This window comes from Neodiprion fabricii, chromosome 3 (genome assembly GCF_021155785.1).
Source record: "Neodiprion fabricii isolate iyNeoFabr1 chromosome 3, iyNeoFabr1.1, whole genome shotgun sequence".
Lineage (NCBI taxonomy): Eukaryota > Metazoa > Arthropoda > Insecta > Hymenoptera > Diprionidae > Neodiprion > Neodiprion fabricii.
The window spans coordinates 28,992,265-29,016,955 of record NC_060241.1 but is presented as its reverse complement, the minus strand read 5'-3'; the positions used below and the strand labels follow the sequence as shown (position 1 = coordinate 29,016,955).

The 24,691-nt window shown below is 37.3% G+C and overlaps 1 protein-coding gene across 1 annotated transcript in view; it reads right to left on the bottom strand.

Moving 5' to 3' along the window:
• Window positions 1-642: 642 nt before the first annotated feature.
• The window catches only part of LOC124177335 (beta-1,4-glucuronyltransferase 1), a 41,747-nt gene continuing 17,698 nt past the window's right edge, over window positions 643-24,691 (bottom strand). The window contains exons 3-6 of the mRNA XM_046559633.1: window positions 11,094-12,578; window positions 6,162-6,497; window positions 5,713-5,955; window positions 643-5,594 (exon numbers count right to left, since the gene is read on the bottom strand). Coding sequence (XP_046415589.1) covers window positions 5,397-5,594; window positions 5,713-5,955; window positions 6,162-6,497; window positions 11,094-11,846 — 1,530 coding nt within the window. The 5' untranslated portion in view covers window positions 11,847-12,578 and the 3' untranslated portion in view covers window positions 643-5,396. The remainder of the gene's footprint in view (window positions 5,595-5,712; window positions 5,956-6,161; window positions 6,498-11,093; window positions 12,579-24,691) is intronic.

The window sequence follows — 24,691 nt, the reverse complement described above, 5'->3', positions numbered from 1 at the left end:
TCTCAATTTTTTCAATTGTGTTTTAGTCGTTCCAACAGTTGGAAACTCGTACGGTGTGTGATGTTTTTTATAATACGTTCATATAAATGTGAAGAACTAATTGCGGCTGTGAGACAGTTGAATTTGAAGAGTTGTTCAGCCGGTGCAGAACCGTGAATGATGTATACACAGGCACGCCAAGAGGTAAATTAAATATCGTTCAATACGCGTTAATGTGCGTATTCCCCACAAGCATTATGGTTGCGAGCAAAGTAACGTAGCAGGGAGTTTTTGCACGAAACAAAAGTCACGTTAAGGGTGTAGAATCTCCACGTAGTCCGGTATTCACGTCTCGTGGAAGCGTTCAAATTAGATGCGCGGTGATTGGAGAGTTTTTATCAAATAGCAATGACAATTACCGACAGTTTGAAATTATATTTTTTCGACATTTTACAATGGACTGCTTTCATTTTATCGGATGTCGGAACGGTATATCAAATATTTTTCAAGTGATTTCATATGTTATGAACATAGGCATTAAGGCACAGAATATATTATAGTTTAATTACATTTAATATCACTGCCGTCGTGCATGAGATAATTGCTAATACTGCAAAAGTATGCATTTTCTAATTTATATACAGATCGGGGTGAACCGAAAACTTCTAACTAACTGTACTAAAGCTCTGAAATAGTAAGTTTTGTTTTACTCTTCTCGTTTTTTTTTTTTTTTTTTTAAATTAAAGCTGTTTAACTTTGACACTGAGGCAGTGATATACATACAATATACAATATATATTTACTCTCGTATCTACTAATCAGTGTAGTACTATATATTAAATCTTAGATTACTTAAGCGCATTTAAAATTTTCTTTTTAAGATTAACCTTTTTCGTTTGTTTCTTTCATGATTCAACTGCAAACTCATACATGCTTATTGTGTACATTGACTATATATGTATATAATCATGTATGAAATTTTATGAAACAGGAAAAAAAATCATAATAATAAAAATAATGATAAAAAGAATAATTGAAATCCGATTTTATAGATATACAAAATAAACTAAATATTTACACTTATTTTTGGCTTACCACAAAAGAATCACACCTATGTGTTGTCACAAAGGGTTTCCCCGTAGCATTATTGAAATGAACTGAGGTAAAATTATGACATACTTAAAAACTAGGTTTCTTCTAGTCAAATGGTAAAAACTAGGTATATTCGAATTATTACCTATTTTCTTACGAAAGGTAATTACCTTGTATAAATACTACGGAATGATTTACGCAATTGTTCTGTGATTTCGCACCAAGATTACAACTATTCATGTATAATATATATATGTATATACTGTGCAGGTGTGTCGTAGCAACGATAATAATTTCAATAGGTTATAACTTATTGAAAGCACATTATTTAGCATAGTGACAATAGAGACGTAAGTACCTTTCCTAACATTACATTGGATCGTAGATACATATTCGGTATATGTACATACATATACATGTACATACATACATACATACATACATAAATTCGTACATGCATGTATAAATATAAATATATGTGTATGTTCAATATGTGTACAGTTATGGCACCGTGTCGCGTAACATTGCAAGAATACAGCAAGATCTGAAATAAATTGACTCTTATAGTTAAGATTAGGTGGCCGTATATTCGTTAGTTTGATTTACCCTTTAGCATACGTTGGATTAATTGATGAATTACAGGTAAGCAGTTGTTTAATGAACGGCAAGCTCGAATTGACCAAGCCAAATTGGCGTGCGTTGACCGAAGCAATGTCGCGTGTATTTAGTGCATTTTTCAATAAACTTAGGAACAGATATTTCTATTTTATACTCATATTGTCGAAATGCTTTTTTGAAAATTTATCGAAAAACATTGTACAAAATTTCCTCAGATTTGCAGGAGTCTACCTTTTATATTAGTAGATGCGGATATTTTAGAAACACAATTCCAATTGCAAATATGGCTTTCCAACAGAACCTTCGACAGAAACAAAAAAGTAAGAAATACACTAAAAGAACTAAAACTTTGAATTTCTCAAGTGATACAAGTAATATCAAGAAAAAAACGAACAAAAATTAGTTGACAACAATTGGAAATGCATCGATTGAGATTTTGTGGCCGGTCAAAACCACACATTTTATGTACATAATATGATGATTATAACGAAAGAAGAATCATAGTATGAATTATAATTTCATTGCTTTTGCATTTAAAAGTTTTTATACGTCTTTATGTCAATACTTAAAGAATTGTTATCGTATAAAAAATTTGGAGGCAATACTGTAAAAAACTAAGCTTACAATAAAACATAGTTCTACTGCACTTGATATATATTTTAAGCAAGACAAATATTATGTAAATTTTTCTACAAAGCTGAAGCTAGCAGCCAAATGTTCCAATATTCATTCGAACGAGGTAGTGAAGTCCGAAAATCAAGATTATGTGAAATACCTTAAACCTCCGATACTTTTATAGAATTACGAGGATGAAACTGAAGTGCATTTTTCTATTTCCAAAAAGTTTAACACGTTTGGCTGTTAATTCTGGCTGCTAGCTTCAGCTTCATAATATTCTTTTTATCTCAGATCCTGCCGAAGTGTCTATACATGATTTTTTTATTGCAAAAACGAGTGATAAAAAAAAAAACTGGTTCTGTACAGATTCGTTCGGTGAACTTTGTGCAAAAGTAAACGGCAATCACTTGAAATATAATTTAAAGAAAGCTTGACATACTTATGTGAAATATTGAAATAGGAATGTGAAAGAGATTTTTTCAATATTCTTCGATCTTAAAAAATCTTGAAAATAGCTTGACTATAATCATTTCTCTGATATTTTTCACCGATCGTATACATGAATTTTCAAAAAATCTATTTCAACCAAAAGTTCCAATATTTGTATCTGTTAGAGCAAAACTGTGCCACTAAGTCGCACATTTCAGCAGTACAAATTAGCGGACACAGCTAATTTATACCTAATTTTATTGCCATGATTTAATTTTAGATTGAATTGAGCTCAGTGATGAATATGCCCACTCATTTCAACTTCAAAAGTCTTTGCAGGAAATACAAACCAGTGATGCCGACAGATTCATTGGTTTTATTAGCGAGTGATTGGAAGAACGTTATCGTGTTAAAATCAAGCTGAGAAGTAAGAAAATTAATTCCATCAGTAAGTACCCATGGTAGAAATCCCAATAATTGATTCAAGATTGTACGACCATTTTCTTGATAAAGAGTCAATCTATTTTGATAAATAATATTAGGAAGCCGATTTCGCAGCATCCTTGTTCAGTTGCCAGATCAACCAGCTATTCGAAATGTACGACAAATATGTATGTATGATAAAACGTAAATCGATAGCAACCATGTCCATACATGAAAAAAGTTTAGTCTAATCGTAAGGTATGGTATATATATGTATATATATATATATATGGTACTACGTATAATACATCTTTTGCAATATGAAATGCATATTTATAATAGTCTGATCAACTTAGTGAAGTGTAAAGTAAAAGTAATAGAAATCACGAAGTTGTCCGTTTTGTTAGTGTAGAAAATCGTACGATGCTTACATGAATTAAAATATACTATATAAATAAATACAGATGGGGAAATCTCCGTAATTTTAGGAACTGCAACGTGACGTTAGTTCAATTTGACAGTTAACTCTATCGGATTCTAGATTTCAGTGTATTGCACTGTTTTTCTAACTTTAGTAGTCATTCAATTTAATGCCGAATTTGCCACTTAAAGATTATACTATGTAGTAACAAAAAACCTTTTCAAAATCTTAAAATATCTGTTCACCGATAATTTTAGTAGAAGATGAATTTAAAAATAAAAAGACAAAAACAAAAACAAAATCAACAACAAGAAGTGGCTGTTGGCTCATTGGCACATTACTAGAATTTTCATTCATCTTTTTAATCACTTCAATAATTCGCTAACTGTTGGCACAATTTTACCATTCAGCAGGGTTAAAAGGTTAAAACATTATGGTAGGCACTTTGGCCGTATCCAGAAAAAAACGTTAGCTCAATTGTTATGGGATAGTCGTTTCATCCCACCTCTATCCGATATTGCTTACTGAAGCTAAGATGCTGTGTTACAACGTATGCACAATGTTTCACTTTGGATATTCAGAAGCGTCAGATTTAAAATATTATTTTGCCATAGAGGTGTTGACATTGTTACCTACAGCTCTTGATGTCATAATTGTCACCCGTTACTGATAATCCGTTGACATTCTCTAAGTATTGAACGAGGTGTTTTATTTCCCATAATCTTTTTCTTAATATCCTTAGGATTTTATGCGCCATTTAGGAAAAGGCCACGTGTCAGCTGTCAATTTAATGTTAATTTACTTGTTGCCAATATTTTTTCTTTATATTTGCCAAATAATCATGATAAGAAGTTTGGAATTATACAATTCGGCTATAGTATTTATAGGATAAAGATATAAAGGATAAAATAAAAAATGAAGATAACCTATTGGCCATATTAACAATAATATTCTCTGTACCGAACTATAATGTAAAATATTTTCAAAACTAATGTAATGAATACTTTGGCTACTTAGATTAGGAGAGAACGAAACATCGGAATCCTGACAAATACGAGGTAACTTTCAAAGCCTAAAAGCAAATTACAATTTTAATCAACTGTCATAGTACTCATATTTTGAAGATTATTTATGTCTCGATCGAAAGACGTTTCGATGCAGTCATGATTGTATAGGAGCTCCCAATAATCATCAGTGTTATCGTACAAGTAAATCTTATGGACAAAAACAAGTTGCAATAGGTGAACTTTTTTTTTTACCAAGCACCAACTCCTCGAAAATTCCCTCGTATTTTTACATAGATTACTGACGAATGTGTATCCCATTTAACATCAAACTTGGAACAGCACAGTGATTTCTGATTTATCTCGCGTACGTGATATATGCTTGACTTTGCTTGACGCCATTACTCAAATAACAAGAATATTTCGATAAAATCACGTCTTGTTTGGATCAGCATTGTTTTCTGACAGCTAAAATGCCATAGAAGCCGTTCAAATATTATGTTCCCTTTCATTAGATACGAATTAGTAATGAAAATAGTAATTGCATCCATATACTATTACTAAGTTTATAGAAAATACTTAAACTTAGAATCCTGGATTCAACGTTCTTAACAATTTTAATAACAGTTTTGTCACTGACGTGTGCACAAAGGTGACTCGGGATCTCGATTCTTTGTTAGCCGGGCTCGCCGCTCTCTGGAATTATTCACACTGGACTACGACTTACGACTCGAACAAACCGCCTTTATTCGGGCCGGTAAGCGGGTGCCGGAGCAACTTAAAACAACTTGCTGGACCCGAATGGCGCTGGGCTACACCGCACAACCTTTTCGCGTTCCATAAATCACCTTGAGCTCTGGCATGATGATTTTCTTGATCAATGCATTCGTTTTTCCAGTAAGCATATCCCTGACAGGATCTTTCTTGAAGGTTTTTATCCCGGGCTTATGAACAAGGAAAGCATTGTCCAAAATTAAAAAATCGTAGTCCAGTACGCAGAGAGTGTAACCCTGAAATGAGAATGATGTGTCATTTTACACTCATGGGTGTGTCATCAGGTTCGAAATTCTTCGAGAGCTGGTGTAATCGAAGTTACAGCCTCGCTGTCGTTTTATCTCTTCATCTCACCTGTGTCATTTTATCACTTTTCCCCTCCCAACTGAGCCTTTCGTCGTAGAGAGGGTCGTTGTTTGTCCCGATAAAGATTGGCTCCCAGTGAACGAACGCTCCGGTTCGTTTCCCGACGTGAAAGACGTGCAGTCCCTCAGTTTCTGGGGCCTCTTGCCACTCCTTGCTTCGAGGTACATTGTGACAGCCGGAGCAAACCTTTTTGTGGAACGGTATCGCCGTTTTTGCTTTCAACATTTTTTGCTGTCGTAAGGAAAACAAGAAAATGTAGTTCAGCCGGCCAAAGACGCATATAGTGTTTTAGAAATCTTGTACGAATGTACCCAACAGCACCGCAGAGAGCGGTGCAGAAAAAAAGTATTTTTAAACTGAGGTATTTGTTAGTTTCCTACATTTCTTTTCGTAACTATCTACATGCATACACACGCAAGTTAGAGAATAACGCATACCAGCTGAGTTTTGTTCCGCGGTACTTGGCTGTCAGCACTGACTTCAAATATAGAGAGTGGAAAGACTTTGGGATTAGGCTTGTAAAGAGGCTGCTGATCTCTCCGCCTGATCATCTCAAGGAATCGCGACGCCAGATCTGGACTCGGATAGAGTTCTATATCGCTTGGCAAGACGTAATGCGTTGGAGCCCATTCCCTCGCAATGTTTCTTCCCACATTGACGGGATACAAAAGCTTCTTCTCAGATTTATACATCTTGGAAACAGTCACGTTCGCCCAAGGTGGAGGCAGCGTGCAATTCCAACCTTCGGAGAGCACCTTGCTCGACGAAGGTACCTGAAAGTTATAAAATATCAGATCATGAAATAACGTCAGAATTCTTGCAGCTGCGTATTTTTATTTTTATTTCTCGTTAAATTTTTCGTAATTATAAACGAGGTCTCTGCACGTAAAGTACATTAAAATACGCCCGTACCGAATGAAAAACCCGTTCCAATTAAAGGTGAAAATAAAACCTGCACGGTGTCAAATAAAGACGGCGAACTTAAGAAACTACCATTCCGTGAATCGAAAAAGCAGTTACAACACCGACCGCGACGCTGGGCGTCCTTTGGAAAACAATGATGCTACCTTCAATGTTAAGCCGTCGAAAAATTCAGACAAATCGGAACAAGGCCGAGTTATTCCAGGTATTTTCGAGGATGTCGATATATTGCTGTTGCATATGGTATAGAATACATAATCGGATTCTCCAACTTCTGACACCATATTCACGAGATTTTTAGTAACGTTACGGTAACGGTGTATTTTTTTAGATTTGTTTTAAATTCAACAAACTATAAAACAACAAAACATAAAGATATTTTTCAAATTTGACTCCTTCGAAGTAATTTTTAAGTTGCGAGATGGTGATTTTTTGTTTAAATTTCGTTACATTAATTCATAACTATCTTCAACCTCATCTATTTTTGCTATTATCTATATGTGTTATCATTACGTATCGGCACTCATCGTCTCCGATGAACAGAGTCAATTGATGTGAAAAAACCGCGAATCATCATAGAAGGAACAACGCTGATTACGAAATTCGACATAGAAAGGAAATTGGGTAGGAGCAAATCGGTTTCACAATTGGTAATTTTGTCCGCTAAGGTAATTATGCACAATCGTGACGGGGCAAACGTGATTTAATTATTTCACTTTACTCTATGTTTTCTCATTCAATAAGTATTCTGCCGACATTGGGTAACAAACACCACGACGTTGTATATATTCCCTTGCTTTTGTATTCAACGCGACAAATCAGAAAATTGATCTTTTGCAATGATTTTTCGCAAGGCAAATTCAGTCTCAATACATACCGCCTGCGTACCGAGTAAAGGCTCGTTAAAATTCCCACAAAAGAAATAAGTGTATACGTAACGTAAATTTTGTCGATTACGAAATTTCATATACCTATTCAATCTGTTGCGTAATAAATTTTCTTTCAAACAACTTCCGGATTCACAATCAAAACCGAGTCTCGTCTGTATAAGATATAACAGCAAATTGCGAGCGTGGGAATCTTCCACCTTGTTTATCTACGCAAGATAGATACCGCCTAACATCTTCACACGATATCTCCTGGCAGTAGTAACGTAATAAATTTTCGAAGCAAAATTATGTTATTCGAGTTTAGATTATTGGCTTACGCAACTCTCGGTACTATACATAGTATGCGTAGTATAGCTAGTTATACGGTATAAAGTCCTATATAATCCTGTTCGGAGTTCGAAAACTCTATTTCGCACCAAGCCATGTAGCTCGGTAAGACATCTCCAAATAATAATTCAGAGTTGTTATGCTAATTGGCCGCAAATTAAAAAAAAAATTATAACCGAACAGGAAGATGATAATATACTATATTAGTAGTCGTGTTGAGCACAGGAACAGATCCGGATGTAAAGCTGTTTGCTCACCAACAGACGGAATTGCCACTGATCAAGTTTATTGCCTGACGAAGATTGGTTCTATTGATGAGCGGATAAAATCTGGTAAGGCGATGACATCAAAGATATTTTTACATCCCCACCTCACAAAGGTGGCCGTCAGTAAGACTTTATAGACCGTAATGCAGAGTTCGAAGTTCAAGAAAAGTAAGATTTTGCCAGGGATATAATGACTTCAACAATTATTGTACCGTACTGTAATATAGGAGAAGGTGAAAGACTGACATGACCTCGGCAATTCTCATTACAAGTGAAGTTTGCTTAGAAGAGGTAACCAGTTCTATGTAAGAACCAAGGTACCTTGGCTATCGTTATATGTTCGAAGAATTTCCAATCAACGCAGAATCTCGTTGTACCTAATCAATTCGTGACGCATTCGCATATGCTTAGATATTTATAGGATATAATACCGTATTGCCGACAATTACTAACGCTGAAGAACGGTTGGAATTTGTATAATGTGTTGTTTAAAGCTTTCCCTTGAGGGTTTGTCAACTCATGCGGTTTTCAATTGTATACACTAATCATATAAACGTCGGTAAATAGGAGGTATTAAATTATCTCAGCACGCCTGCCGTGCACGTGGCTAAAGTACGTATTACGCAAATTGCGAAGAGTAGTCATTTCCATACTACTGCATCATTTTAATTGAATTAAGCGATACAGTACGTGGTAATTTGAGCAATTCAGAAAAACTTGCTCGCGTCACAATGATTAAGAACATGTGTTAGACTAACGACAAGAAAACTGTGAAATCAATGGTGATCCACGCTTTCTCGTTTTAGTTTATAAATTAATAGTAATTAACGGTAATTACGTATAAATGCTCAAATCGATAGTTTCCAACAAAATGATTCTGCAATATTCTTCAGCTACCAAATCTATCGTTGAGATCATCTTAACCGCTTAGGTCTCCGAGTCTTTAGAAACAATACTTCTATGATACAAGTAAAGAGACTGTTGGTAAGAAATTCATTGGCAAAAATGTTCTGTTTTAACAGCTATGAAAGATTATGGTACGAATATTTGGAAAACAATACGATTGAATTGTTATATCAACGATATACTTGGCATCTCACGAGAACCGAGCCATTTCCCTTCACCATAACCATCACCAGTAGCTCCAACTTTTCTCGATTCTTAATCCGCGTCGCAAAGTTCTTCGTTACTTTGGAAATTACTCATTTTTCGAAATTAAATGATACACCGCAAGCTTTACATTGAATACTATCGACTTTGATATGAGTTTGGAGTACATATAACATCATCAACTTACGCGAACTCACAATAACAACTGGAATAATCGACCAGTCGAAATACAGAATATATTCTCGTTGGCGTTGCGTTACTACACAGTTGTTTATTAGACGTCTCTATCACTTTGGCGAATCTGATATTCTCTAGAGTTCATACCCCCGGACTTCGATGAATTATTGACACCTCAAGCGCGGTGAACTCTTTAACAAAGGAAACGCAATGTTTACGAGGCTGAAGCTAGCAGCCAGAATCAGCAGCTGAACGTTCTAATGTTCGTTCAAATAAGGCAATGAAATCTGTACATCAAAATTTTGTGAAATATCCTGAACCCCCATATTTTTATAGAATGACGAGGATAAAACTGAAGTGCATCTTTCTATTTACAAAAAGTTTGACACGTTTGGCTGATAACTCCGGCTGGCAGCTTCAGCTTCATGCAATCCTTCTCTTCACCTAGTTTCGCACAGACGTGTTCCTATGGGACGAATGCTAAGTCTAATCACCTCAAACGGTCTCGTGAAAGTCGTTTGATAAGTTTGTTAATAAAGCTAGTGAAGATTAGCCGTTTTGAAAAAGTTTACTTGTATTTCTCAACACAGTCTCTTTCTATGACTATGTATTTACCGGAGATGCCTACAGCCTGAGAAATCTGACCCACTCTGATTCGGCGATTTTTCCTAACCATGTACCTAATGAATTTTTTTCACCATATCCGATGTGGTAACCTCAATTGGTTGTTCGGAGTACACTTTATCTCCAGTTGTGTTTCGGCCATGTTTAAATTCGTTTATTCTAAAAATAAACAGTTTTCATCGAAGGAACAGAGTCCCCGTGTACTTCGTCTAACTCAGCTGTAATCAGCGCGATCGTTCATGTTTTTAAATAACGTTTGATCACTGCAAGGTATTCTTATTTCTATATTTTCACAACTACTAACAGGATCATTTCAAACGTATCTCAAACCTAAACTAACCGTCGTTTTTTGCTAAAACTTATAGGTTAGTTTGAAGAATACTATTGCGTGGTCATACAGTACGAAGTTCATTCTGGCGCTATATTGCGGAACATTTACCTTACTTATCAAACGACTTTCTACACGGTTATATTAAATCAAGGTGAACCTGATCCTTATTCGTTGAACTATAAATTGTTTACGGATCTGTAACAAAGTAACAGTTCACGACTATATTACACTAATCGTAGGAGATACTAATTTCTCTGAATAAAACTTAAAGTACTCTCAACAGGATGTCACAGTCACTCTTCACTGACCGCGTTAAGTTTCACTTGTTTCGATTATTACCAAACCTTACTCATCACTGATGTAAAAATGCCATAATCAGCACATTTCTACGTGTAATCATGCCAAGAAATGTATTCCTGTAATTGAATTACCACTTATTGTAGAAATACAATTCTTTACTTCGACCACACATGGAACAAAAAAAAGTTTTTTGATATTTTTGTTCATTGTTCCACGTAGAATTGCACTGACTGTGGCATTTTTACGCCAGTGTTGCGAAAGCCTTGGTGATAGTGAAAATGAGCGACATTTAACTCGGTTGGTAAAGACTGACGATGGACATGGTCTTAACGCGCATTGGGGTGAAAACATGATGTCCCCAAGACACAAATCTAAGTCTACGAAGATGTCGAGTGAAGAATGAATAAGGCGACATCTACTCACAGTTTTCGGTATATGTTTGGTGCTGAAGAATACGTGGAAGGTGACGAGCTGGGAAACCAGGGGACTTCCGCATATCCTTAGGTACTTTATGGTGTCGACCGTGGGTTGAAAGTCTGTGCCAGGCGCGTAAAGCGCTACGGAAACGGGGGCCTGCCACCTCTCCAGCAGTGGCTCGAGGTTGTCGAGAAAGGTGTAATCGGCGTGGGTCGTGTAGGTCACGCTTTCCCAGCACCTCACCTTCGTGGACATCGGGACGTAATTGTAAAGTACCCAGTAGTCGCCCCTCAGTGCCGTTTTCGGCGTCGTCGACCTGTCGTTACAGGGTATCGCCTCCTCCAGCGTCATCGATCCCATCGTCGTGCTGACGGACTCCTGCTGCTTTTGAGTCGTCGTAGCGTTTCCGCTTTTACCCCCCTGCACTTCCTCGTTATCCTTCCCCGTTTTATCCCTCATTGTCAGAGCCGCCGTTTCCTTCGTCCCCGCGGATGATGCAGCGCTCTTACCATCTTGGATCGAACCGATTCCCGTCTCCCTCGCCGACCCCGCCTTTGAACCCTCCGGTAAACTCGCGGTCGCCGACAGCTCCGTCGCCTTGGACACCTCGACTAAGGGTTGGGCCCAACTCGTCGGCGCTTCCTCGATCCACGGCCCTAACGATCCGATGTGCACGCAGACGTAGAGGAGCACGAAAACGTTCATAACCACCGAGAGTCTCAGCGCCCAGTTGCGCCGTATTATTCCCAGCATGGTCATTGTTGTCTTTTTTTTTTTAGTGTTTTTAGTTTTTTTTTTCTAATTTTTATTATATTTTTGGCTCCAACCGTACGAATCGTCTCGTCTAATTGTTTTCAACTTTTAAATCGTTCCTTACGTTTCCTACGCCTAGATACATTATTTATACTGGTTTTCGATATATTTCTAACTTACTTTATTCGTATCACAAGTTCCGTTTATTTCGTATCATTTTTTTACTGAATTTGTATAAACGACACGATAACTGTATTTTATCACTTATCAATTCAAGTCCCGGCAAGCTATATTATTTACTCAACGTATGTACAGATAATGCGAGAATTTAATTCGCATTCTGACGTTAATGCTATAATCGTATAATTTGAAAACAATTTCACTTTCAGAAATGTATATTTTTGCGAAAGTTTACATCTGTTGCTGCTAGCGCTGTTGCCTTCTTTGTAGAGGTTTTCCTCAGCTCCATTTAACTAGCTAATAAATATTGAAATCTATATGAAATTGAAATTGTATAAAATCAACTCGAAATTTGACGCGTATACATGAGGAACAGACATCGATCCGAAGAAAAGAAACTACTCTCGATGAAACAACGGTAGAAAACTTTAATTTAAACTATTCGATAATTTTCTCCACAAATTTCTTTCTTATCTTCGTATCATCTTATGAATGACGAAGAAATATTTTCAGAGTGCGTAGAAGGGCTGATTTCCAATTCACTTCCCAGTAGTTAGTCTGCAACAGAAAGAAAAATTGATTCGTTACAATTTGTATATTCAATTGGGAGGAAATAAACTTACAATTTCAATACTCTCGGGTTCAGTTTGAAAGTCTACGGGCGTTTCGGTGTTACGAGATTGTTATTGTATTCGACAAATCACGAGATACACACCACTTGCTCTTGCAATCGAATCGGGCGATCGATCGGTTTGATATTGAGTCATGAACAAGCAATGAACACGTGACATCCTTATTTATATGCTATGTAGACATTTCGATCAAATAGTTTTCACTGAAGGCGTCACCTCGGCCAAGTCTGTATAATAGGTCTATCGTTGTATAAATCTGAGACGTGATTTCGGGTTTTCAAGAATGTATTTCGTACGATACGGATAGATATTTCGTATTCATTAAAGTCACGTTGGGTGAGTTTCTTAACCGTCTAACAGTTATCGAATGTCTGCAGGTTGGTTCGATTCTATTAAAAAAGCATCGCTACCGTCTATACGTGTCTATTCTGAAAAGACAACAAGGAAGTACAAAAAAATAAAACAGACGATTTTAAAATCATTTTCCCAAGTCATGTATAATACGAATAACGGATCATAATGAGTAAAAAAGATCGAACAAACCGAGAGAAGAACCCTCGACGATTTTACTAATTCAATTTCGTTCCTCTGTTTTCACGCGGGAACAAAAAACACACGTACAAATGGACAGTACCTACTCAAAATGTGACCCGAATAACGAGGACCAAGTATTGGATTTTTTCAACGAGCACGGTACACGGAAGCTCGAGAGATCTGAAAGAGATAAAACCTGCAGGCCGTCTGACTGATCCACTGGCAGTTGTTCAACGGTTGAAGGGGGTCAGAAAACAGTACGACAAAAATAGAATCTCCTTAGAAACAGTGCCTACGTTGCGCTGTTGCAACGCGCTTTGACTAGGACATCAAACTCTGTGTGCTGAAAGCTTTGCGTCATTTTTTAAATCTCTTTGGCGATTTTTAATCCCTGTAACTGCACTGGATCCATCAAGTTGTAAGATTTTATTTTACAAATTCTTGATTTCAATGATCGATAGATATGGTATATACCTTAGATGATTGGCGGAAGTTAATACAACGAGAGAAACGGGGAAGAGAGGTCACCGAAATGTTGGAGGTTATTATACGGTGAAATTAGATTTATTGGTATCTGGGATTCGTGGCATAACAAGAATCAAAGTAAAATACACACAACATATTCATCTACATACCTACATGTATTACATACGTCAGCCTGAGATTTTAAATCTAGTCGCTGTCGACACTTTTGCACCTTGTGCAGGAGTTTAAACAGTTCGTTTCAAACATTCCAATGATTTATTAACAGTACCGTACATTAGTCGATGAAGATAATGGAGTACAAATGATGATGATTAGCTTCCGTGGATTGGGAGAGGTTTTTTTCATGACTTATCCCGCTGCGGTGGGCACGCTTGAAGTAGTGTACGAAAATTCGCCCGTTGTCTACAATTTTACAATTGGGCTTAATCAGGCGACGTTGTTTTTGAATCTCTCTGGCCGGAGGATCTAGGCTGACGCCTAAGCCGAAGCTGACTTGACTATATCCAACCAATCCTTTTGTTGGTTTTCTTACTGCTCTCTCTCCCTCCCTCCCTCCCTCTTGTTCTTCCGATACCTCACACAAAGTGCAGGAAGTAAGTCAGAGATCTCTTTGTGCGACATGCGTAGTATAGGTACTGTTGAACAGTGACGCTACAAATTGTTGGTAATTCGACGGATCTTTTTGCAAACTGTTTAAACGCAGACACAGACTGGCAGGCATGCTGCAGCCGCCTTGAGAAGCACGTCAAACGTGCGAATTATGTGCATCGCGAACGCAGCTTGCATCACGTTTCTCCGACTATTTCCCAGCGCGTACGGCATTGGCAATGATCTCGCTTACACGGGAGGGAGATGGCACCGATTCGGAAAGTAGGTATAATACGTTGCATGCACGCGATACTTGGCTATGCTGTACGAGAGGAATCGAGAGACAGTTTACCGAATATCCATTAGATGCTGCGGAGATCGAATAGGAAACTATTTTTTCCCGGGATTGATCACCGTCGCAAAATGACGAACGACAAAAAAGAAACTGAAGATATCGAGCGGTATTTTTTTATTGAGATATAAATTTGAAAAATTGGTGATTTCGAAAAATTAACGACGGAGCCAGGAATCGAACCTGGTATCTAGAGATGCTTGACCGGAGCTTTACTCCACTAGACCACCTAGCCGCCTAGGTATTTTTTTATGCCTGTTAATTCTCGATGCCGTTTATCGTCAGCCATTCAATTAGATGATATCATTAGTATAAATACATCCGATACATAAGTTGTGACAAACTATTCAAATCAATTAATTTAAACATGTGAGAATCAAGATAAAATCTTTATCCTGCGCGAATGGTATGTGATTCGGATTGGGAATGCCAATTTTTCAATAACAGCAGCATCGAAGAAATCTTTTTCGGGAATATTTTAAATGGTAGCGAAATCCTGTCGAAAAATACAAAATTTTCGTACACGGTGATCTACCCAATTATTCAATTAACTTATCTTTCCATCAGAAACAATTTAATACATTCCCCTTTATTGGTTTCCCGTCGTTCTAGCGACAGCATTTGTCAATTAGCCGTAACACGAATATATAAATAAACGCTTGAATTTAGCGAACGAAGGGTAATTAAATTTCACTATTTCCGCCCATTCGTACTTGACGGGCGATCCTTTCCAGCGGATGTGCAACAACCTCGACACGACACGTAATTTTGACGCCATCGTAAAATCTGCATATTATTTCATTCCGACTCATTATATCCGAGCGTCGAGCTCGTGGTTATTCAAATTTTGTTCACAAGGAAATCCGTTGGAGTGAAATGCATACATCAGGAATCCGTGTAGCAAAAATTTTTGTAATTTCCTTATTGTTGATCCTTAAAAATATAAGCAAAAATATAACAGCAGCCACAGAGAAAATCCTTCAATTTTTCCAAGTGGCGGACTCGAATATTGGCAAAATTGCCCGCGGTGTGTAAAAAAAGGAATCGTTCGTGAATTCCTCGGCCAAAGGGACATCCCGTTATAACTCGTCTCTTTTCGCATATTTTTTGGCACAATATACCGTTGACGTGCGTTCGCGTTCCCGCCTCAAGGCTGAAACTTCAAAAGCCTTAAGGTACCCGAGGTTTGTCAGCCGTTAACCCAGTACCTCTTACTTGAAATTCGAAGGCAATGTAAGTGCGCACGTATCCGGCAGACTAGCGTTCGCCGGATTTGCTCGCGTGAATTAATTGCTCGAACGCTCCTCTCGTATTATGTACGTACGGACCTACGACGTACATACATAGATACCGATGATAGTCGATCGATGCGCATAATTCTACGAAATGTTTTGTGTCCAATCATCCTGCGGTAACATTCGGCGATTTCGATCAGCTTAAAAGCCGTTGAGCGGAACGGAAGCTCTGATAGTCGACTGATTTTATTATTCTAATGTGAAATTTAAGGTATCTGCAGATTACAGAATGCCTGTATTTTATTTTTACATTTTTCTTCTTTTTTTTTTTACCAAACAATTCCATCCTTGTTCCAGTGAAAGCGAAGCGTTTACAGATTTTTATTTTATGTTATGACTAGATTGCAGTGTGTAGGTTTTAGTACATGAGTAATTTGTACTCACATACAATAAAGATACGTATTCGCATATATGTATAATATGGAGGCCGTACGTGTACATATGTATGTCCGTTACCCGTGTACGCTTTACGTATGTAGGCCTGTCAGATTAAACCACGTGACCGGGGAAAATGATGCAACAAAGAGAAGACCTTCCGTTGATAATTTTTTTTTTTTTTTTTTTTTCATTCTACCGACACTGCTAACTTTTAGCATTGATTAATCGTTGCTCAATGTAACAATACAAATTTTTTTTATCGAAACAAGATAATGATGTAACATTGAATTATAAAAGTACTTAATTATTTTTCTAATTTTTTATTTCTCTAATTATTTACTTTGAATGTTTTTCTAATGCGCACATGAGTATTCATTCGCCAGACATTCTAAATGGTTGATCAGCTGGATATGCAGGCAAGTAACTGTAACTAAAACAATCTAATCGCAAAAGTCGTGTAATAAACTTCATCGTACGACTGACTTAAAATTACTGTAGGAGTAAAGAATATTCTCTATGTTAAGTTTATATTTTAAAGTTAAGATAAGGTTGTGTTTATTTTTAAGTGTCGTAAATTTAAGGATTGTGTTGTGACAAAGGCTATCCAACATGCTGTTGCCAGATGAGGAAACGTGGCTAGTTCGTGAGTCTCGGTCACTAAAGTATTGTATAATTGAGATGGATACGAGTCGTGGGAGAGCGAGAGAGAGAGCCAGGTATGAAGTATGGAGTACAAAGTATAAGTAAGTAAGTGTATGAGGGTGGGGGTGAGAAAAGGCCAAGAGGCCCTGCATGTACCTAATAGCTAAGCAAAAAGTCAGTCTAAGACCATCGGGACTACTGTAAAGATGTACTTGTCACTTTGTCATAATAAAGAAATACTTCTATAAAATTCAAACCTGCCGTCACACTGCAAATCTTTCTTTAGTAAAATTAATAGCATCAAACCTATTATTATCATTATACCACATTACCATCGTTAAATACCTATTCGATACTTGATTTGGATAATAAAAATTGCGTATTGACGTATATGACCTCACATCCTATAGTTCTATACATCTACAGTAGGACCAGCTAATGCGACATACAAAATGCTGGAATGGCTTGAGGCTAACGACGTGAAAAAACCTTGCACGTTTCAGCTGGTTACACTTCGCAGTTATATCGATGATTTCCAGTAAATACGTCTCATTATGCAGATATTTTATGCAGAAATATGAAAGATATCCAATTTTTTACTTTTGTAAATTCTATTGCTGATAACTTTGTCAAAGGATGTGCGTGGTGAAAAAAAAACCTAATTTCGAACGGCGGAAAATACTTCATCCATCTTTTCTGTTCAGAGAACGGGCAGAGTTGCTTTGAAAGTAACTGCGGTGACTTCGATCAAGACGAATGTGCAGTAGTAACGAAGCGTGAAAAAAGGTGCAAATTAGAGCAATTTTACTCGTGAAAAAACAGCTCCGATTTCATATTTTACACAAATTTATACAATCTCTCGAAACAAGGACTCGAGGTCTCTTTTTTTACTGCACCAGACAACTCGTTCTGATCTAAGTAACGAGATATAAAATCGAGGGTACGGAGAGTGACTTTAAACTGTTCCGTTGCGCAGTGGTTTAATGTTCACCAGCCTCGAGGCTCGGTAAATTATTCGACACGTCAAATAACCCGTCAAGTCATGCAACGTCGAATAATTTCTGTAGCCTAGGATCATTTTGTCTGTCGCGTTATTATCATGCTCGTAATGCTATGAATTTTCGCCTCCAAGTTGGGAAACATCTTGCAGATCATTTCACGCGATACTATCGGCTGTTAGGAATGGAATCGTCGATGTATCGATGATGTATGTCAGGGAATTTCTGCGTCGAAACATTACAATAACGTCATCGATCCGTCGGACAGACGGTTGTTGGATAATTATTTTTCGACTGCACTGCCACGAGCAATGTTATTCGCGATACCTGTGCAAAGGGGATGCTGAAGGGTGGTCGGCCACCCGTAAACAAAAGAGCCAGGCGAATTCTATTTTCAGCACGGAAATAGGCAACGCTACCAGAGCCTGACGTACGTGTCCAGATGAGATCGATAGCAGCGGCTGCTGCTGCTGCTGCTGCTGGTGCTGCTGGTTCATGAAGAAACGCAGTGCAGGAAATTGAAATTAAATCCGGATGTGGAAGAGAAGTTATTCGAAGACTCGCATGATGTATTTTTGCAGCGTAATAATATAACGAGAAGTGTCTGGGTTTCTCGAAAGTTGATCATCTTTTCGACTAATACAGCGAACGTTCTAAACTTTCGCATATATAGCATGTTCCACCTTTTCGGACAAGGTATTCAAACGGCAACCGAGCAACGATCTTGGATTCAACAACCGCGAGACTCTCGAATAAAGACAAGCGAATGAATTTTACTTAAATCTGAAAGTCAAATTGCCTTTCAAATCGTTGTTTCACCTTTTGCAACGTCTGCGGTACAGTAGGAAAGCTTCCTACATACCCAATCCATGAACATCACCTCTAACAACGCTTCCATTTGCAGAAATTTCGTAAGCCTGGTGTATAACAGCGTTGTGAAAAATGATTATCGTTTATTCCTACCGTAAAAAGATTACGTTTACATTATTATTACTATTATTATTCCGATCGATAGTACGGTATTCGGAAACGACATACCTGTGCCGCAAAATCGCGTGTAATAGCGTAATAAAAACCAAAACGACATGCAGTGGCGAACGCGTAGCTACGTAATGCAAAGCTCAGAATGATTATATTGCAGGAAAATTTGAGTGTCTTCTCGTTCTGCGATTACTATATCTTAATAAAGCTTCATTTTAAGCTGCCTGCTGAAAAGTCACAAATAATATTGACCTTATTTGTATAATATTACACTTTTCTTCTTTGATTTTCGTACGAGAAAATAGAGTTCCTTAAATCATACACATCATTTCGTTTCATATATATATATATATATATATATATATATTTGCAAATAATGTCAAATTTCTGTTGTTTCATTGAAATACAATATAATATATGACACAAGGGTCATTAATAATTAGCGGGTGATCAAACGGATGTCAGTGATTGCTCAAATCACTCACGGTACAGGTAATTCAAATGGTTGTGATAAACTTGCATAAATATAAAATATGGGAAATGAACGCGATCGGTAGAAGCTGTATTATTGAATTATCAGAGATACTGAATCTGTAACTTTCGTTCATTCGACAACAATCTCATTCTTAGTTATTTTTAGTATTAAAAAGTAAAATTTAATTAATTTTTTTTTTTACCTAGTAAAGCTTCAACTGTGCGAAGTAAAGAAATACCTGTGACACTCTGTTTTTAATATTTTTTAAACTCACATACACTGCACTTTAACATTATTTAGATTTCTCGTTTCAACATCAAGGCAAATGTAGAACATCGAAGATGCTTTCATTCCGTTTCGACTTTCCCTTTGCAACTGTGCAGTAAAACCTTCAATAAGCCATACCTCACATCGGCGAATGAAAAGTTTCTATACCAGAAATAAACCCTCGTGTGAAATCGATTAATCGCAAGTCTGAAACTGATTCGCTAGAAACATACATGTTTTCTTACCTGTTATTTTCTATTTACAATTTTTATCTTTTGGATCATCGTGAGCCACTAACCGATCATTATACCAACCTAGTCATCTAACGTCGTCACGTAATATTCGTTAAGTTCACCTTTCGCCGGAGCTTTACCGATCATCAGTAGTTTCATATACATATATATATATATATATATATATATATATATATATATATATATATATATATATATATATATATATATATATATATATATATATATATATATATATATATATATATATATATATATATATATATATATATATATATATATATATATATATATATATATATATATATATATATATATATATATATATATACAGATAAAGTTTAAATTGTGATCTGGAAGTGTAACGTTATTATTCCGCAACGCGCTGTAATTATCGTCAAGTAATTTGTAATATTACGGCGTTAATGCCCGGCAAGTAATAGTCGCCTCTGCAATAAATGCTGGCAGAGAAGCGAGGCGACCCGCAGTAAGAAACCCGTCGCATCTGTTTTCATCACGGCACCAGAACTCATTAGTAATTACATTGATAATGGTGGAACGTCGAGATGCAGCGTCTGCACGAGTACCTGCCAAGCCTAGAGGGGAAAACTCGATGCGAAACAAAAATGACGTAACTTTTAGTCCGTGAGGGGTTGTCTCCTAAATTGGCTTTTCACTGTTACGTTACAAGCGTAAGGCAAAGTTTCCTTTTTATTTTCAATCGTCACTCTTTTGCAGCGGCAGCGGCTCATACTCAGCCGCCTACCCGCCATCGTTCCAGGACGAACTCAATTTATCGGTAATAGGAGCTACAGGAGCTACTTGGTGCGCAACGACAATTTTACTTCGTATGACAAACTCCTCGTGTCCCGGCTCGTCGCGTCACCTGGTAAGTAGAATTAACGTTTCGTTATTTTCATTCGATAATCTCGAAACTTCACGATAGTTGGAGAGCTATTTCTGATCTTCTGTGTAATACAAATGTTGTAAAAGTTATTTTTTATAAACTGAAGCGAACCGCGCGAAATCGTTAGATCATTTTACCCAATAATTAATTACATTGCTGTGCACGTAAGCGTATGACGAACAAGTCTCAGGATTCTGACGAAAGGTTATACCTATGTATAGGAATTAACCGAACGTCGTGTATAATTTTTTTAAATAAACCCACATCGCGATTGACAAGTTTTCACTTTTCTCCAATAGAAAGTGTGGTCAAGTATGATAGAGAAAATAAGATTTCAGCAGCATTAATTCACGAGGCGGTCTTTCCTGTCAAAAACATCGCAGGCAGGTGGTAACGGCAATTCTAGATTACGCGACGATTTTGAGATATTATTGAACGGATATTCCCAACCAGAGTGAGTCTCGGTGAAAATATTGAACACTTCGCGATGAGATCAAAATCTGAAAAACAATCATAACCATTTGATGAAATAATTCGTTTTAAATAATAATAATGCCAACGGAAGTGGTTAATAAATTGTTTGAACAAAAATTCGTGTAACAAATCTCTAGTGAATTTTTTGAATTTCATATAAAATGAATTCATTGTCTTTCTAAATACCTATGAATTTTTTTGTAATTCTCGGCTGAAACTTCTTCAATGTAATTTACAACCATTTATGAAACACCATCCAAAAATTCAAGACTTTTGACCCGTTGAAAAAAAAAAATTTTTACTCTCGAAAATGGGTTTTTCGCAATCACCGAAAATTCAAAAAAAAAAAAAAAATCACAGATACTCGGAATAATCAATGAATTCATTTTATACGAAATTTAAAAAAATGCATTAATACAGAAATACAGAAATTTTTGTTTCAACAATTTATTAACAATGTATTGGCATTATTATTATTCAAAATGAATTATGCTATCAACTTGGTTATGATTGATTTTTTTCATATTTTTATCGCATCTCGAAGTGTTCAATATTCTCACCGAAACTCATATTTGGTTGGAAATATCCATCCAATCAGACCTTAATTTATCAAGTCACATGTAAACCAATATAATGCCATTAAATCGGATCATCGAATGTATATTCGTGAGGAACTTTTGAGCTCGGATAAAAGTTCTCAGACCATCAAATTAATTACCGATTCAGCAGTTTCGATACACCTGCAGCGCATAGAGCATCCCATATATTGCGAAATATCAGCCGATATACCTTACGGAGATGGCAATTTCTCAACGGTGCAGCTTGAACACAGTTATTGTACCTAGAGTACGCCTCTGGCTTCCGTTATAACGCGCCTTTGGCATACCGGTCGAGTGGAGGTAAATTTATAAGTCGTGTGTCGGAGTGACTGAGTTTAAAGTCAGAGCTTTCTTTCGTTTCATTTACAGAGGTAAACTTCTATCCGTTCAGTGTGCAAAGTTGGAATAGTCGCGTACACACACAATCGCGTGCAAAACACAGGAAGCTTACAATCTAGAGCAGTTGTATAAGCGTGAAAAATGGGTTGTAAAATGTTGACTTGAAAAAAGCTCCGTTATACATCTGGTCTTTACACCTCCCGACAGATTCACGATCTCTCGGATTTGCATAATTCGAAGAGAAAAAGCCGGGAGCTCGAGATGAATTAACCTACGACATGAAGCTTCGCACTACCAACGATTAACTTTCAAGTTCCAGTTTCATCTCGAAGAGTAATATTTATACCTAGCTGTACTTCTCGTGTACTGTGGATGTGTTTCTTTTTACTATTCTGTAACAGAGCCAAAATGATTATGCCGGCAAGTCGAGCGTGTAAATTGGCATTCATGTAATTACGTGATGTAGGTACACGCCATAATACGAACTGCAAATCAGCTACGGGGTAAATGAAAAAATATGTTTGCAAATTGGCGTTTGTCCGCGTTGCAACGTCCGTGCAAAACGCATTCGTTCCAAACGGCTGCTCCGTGCAACTAGACTTTCGTACAAACTGTTCCATGGTATTGTCGTGTACAAACAAGCGTCTACCCTGCAGATGCCTATTTACGATACCAACGTTCGCACTTCACACAGTTTAATTCTGCACAAGCGGATATGCGTCATTCCACCCCTCGGGGTTATAGCGTCGCTCGTGTTCAAATGCGTGTCCGTTCCAATCGTTAGTCGGTCAACGAAGAGGGGCGGAAAATTACTAGCTGCATGCGATTTTTATTTACGAAGGTAGGAAGGGGCGATCCACGCGAAGGACGATAATAGTACGAAGAGAGAGGGAGAGAGAGAGAAAGATGTATATTTGTAAAGAGAGATGTGTTATAAATGAATAGAGAACTAATAGAGCGGTACGACTCTGGCAGTCGGTACGAGAGGTCAATTAAAATGTCATCGCTGCTTCGGCCTATCGTTTATCTGTCCATAATCAATGAAAAATGAACGCTTTGTACACTCAAATATTAGGCCGAAGTTTTCACGTGCTACAAAGCCATCAATTTTAAACAGCTCATGCATTGTAATAGGCTAAAGTGATAGGTGCTTGGCACCCACGCAAGGGGTCACGGACTGAAGATAAAGACACGACTATGACATGCTGTACTAATTTCTGAGCGATGAATTTTACGTAGATAATTCCGTTTTGTTGTACTGTGTAGTCCACGTCTAATCTTCACGACTTGCGGCGGTTAAGTACCCTTGAGAGCCGTAAAACAGGCCTTTTATCAAACATTATTTCCGAAGTCATGAATAACGATAGACAATTGATTTTTTTTAAAACTTGAACCGTCCATTTATCAACATTATTCACATTCAAGAAAAAGTCATTCAGCTTCAGTAATAAAAAGTTATTGACAAAAACGTGCAGAGTTGCTCGCGATGCACCATTAAATGGTAAACGTGATTCCGCGTAAGGCACAAATATAAAACAAAACAAAATAGAAATAAAACTACAATCTGAAAGATATTCACTACAACTTGTTGGGAGCAGATTTTAAAAAAACAAATTCAAAACCCTTTTTTCCGGCATTCTGCTCTCAATAGGCTATAGCGAATAAATGTCACTGTCTATCTCAGTTTAAATTTTCATCCAAATCGTTGGAGCGGTTTTAGAGATTTCATGTTTATCTTTCAATGGTGCACCGCGCGTAACGCTGCACGTTATTGTCAATAACTTTTCGATTACTGAAACTGAATGACTTTTTCTCAATTCTGAATAAATTTGATAAATGGACGATTCAAGTTTTAAAAAAATCAAGTGCCTATCGTTATTCATGACTTCGGAAATAATGTTTGAAAAAAGGTCTGTTTTCCGACTCTCAAGGGTACCTAACCCCTCGACTAACCGACGTCGAATAGACTCACGTATCCCATAATGTTGCGAGCGAAGAAAGCGGGGCTGAAGTTATCACGCATTGTCCTCTCTTTAGACAACCAGTTACGTGCAAATAAATAACCCTCTAATTACTCGTCGTCTTGTTCAGTCGTGATTCATAATCGTTAACCTCGTCGTCGCCTCTCATGTTTAGAGGAAAAAATGGGGTGGGTCGCCCGTCTGGGTCACGCGAGTGTATTAGCTCCCTGGCTAATTGTAATATTAAAAAACTGTCGCGACCCCTTGAACGTTTCTAAGTTTATTTTGCCATACATATCGTATCGGCTGAGCATGCCGAATATGCGTGAGTCAATGACCACTGAGTCAGTATCGCAGGGGTCAAGCACGATGCGGTCCTTCGTAGACGTAGCGAAGTAAATCTTACTTCATCGTTTCCACCAATCACGCGAACCCGAAACTGGTCTCGTGTTTTAGGCGCTTATACACGGTTGCTCTCGGCAGTCAAGTTGTATGTATTACTATTCCGA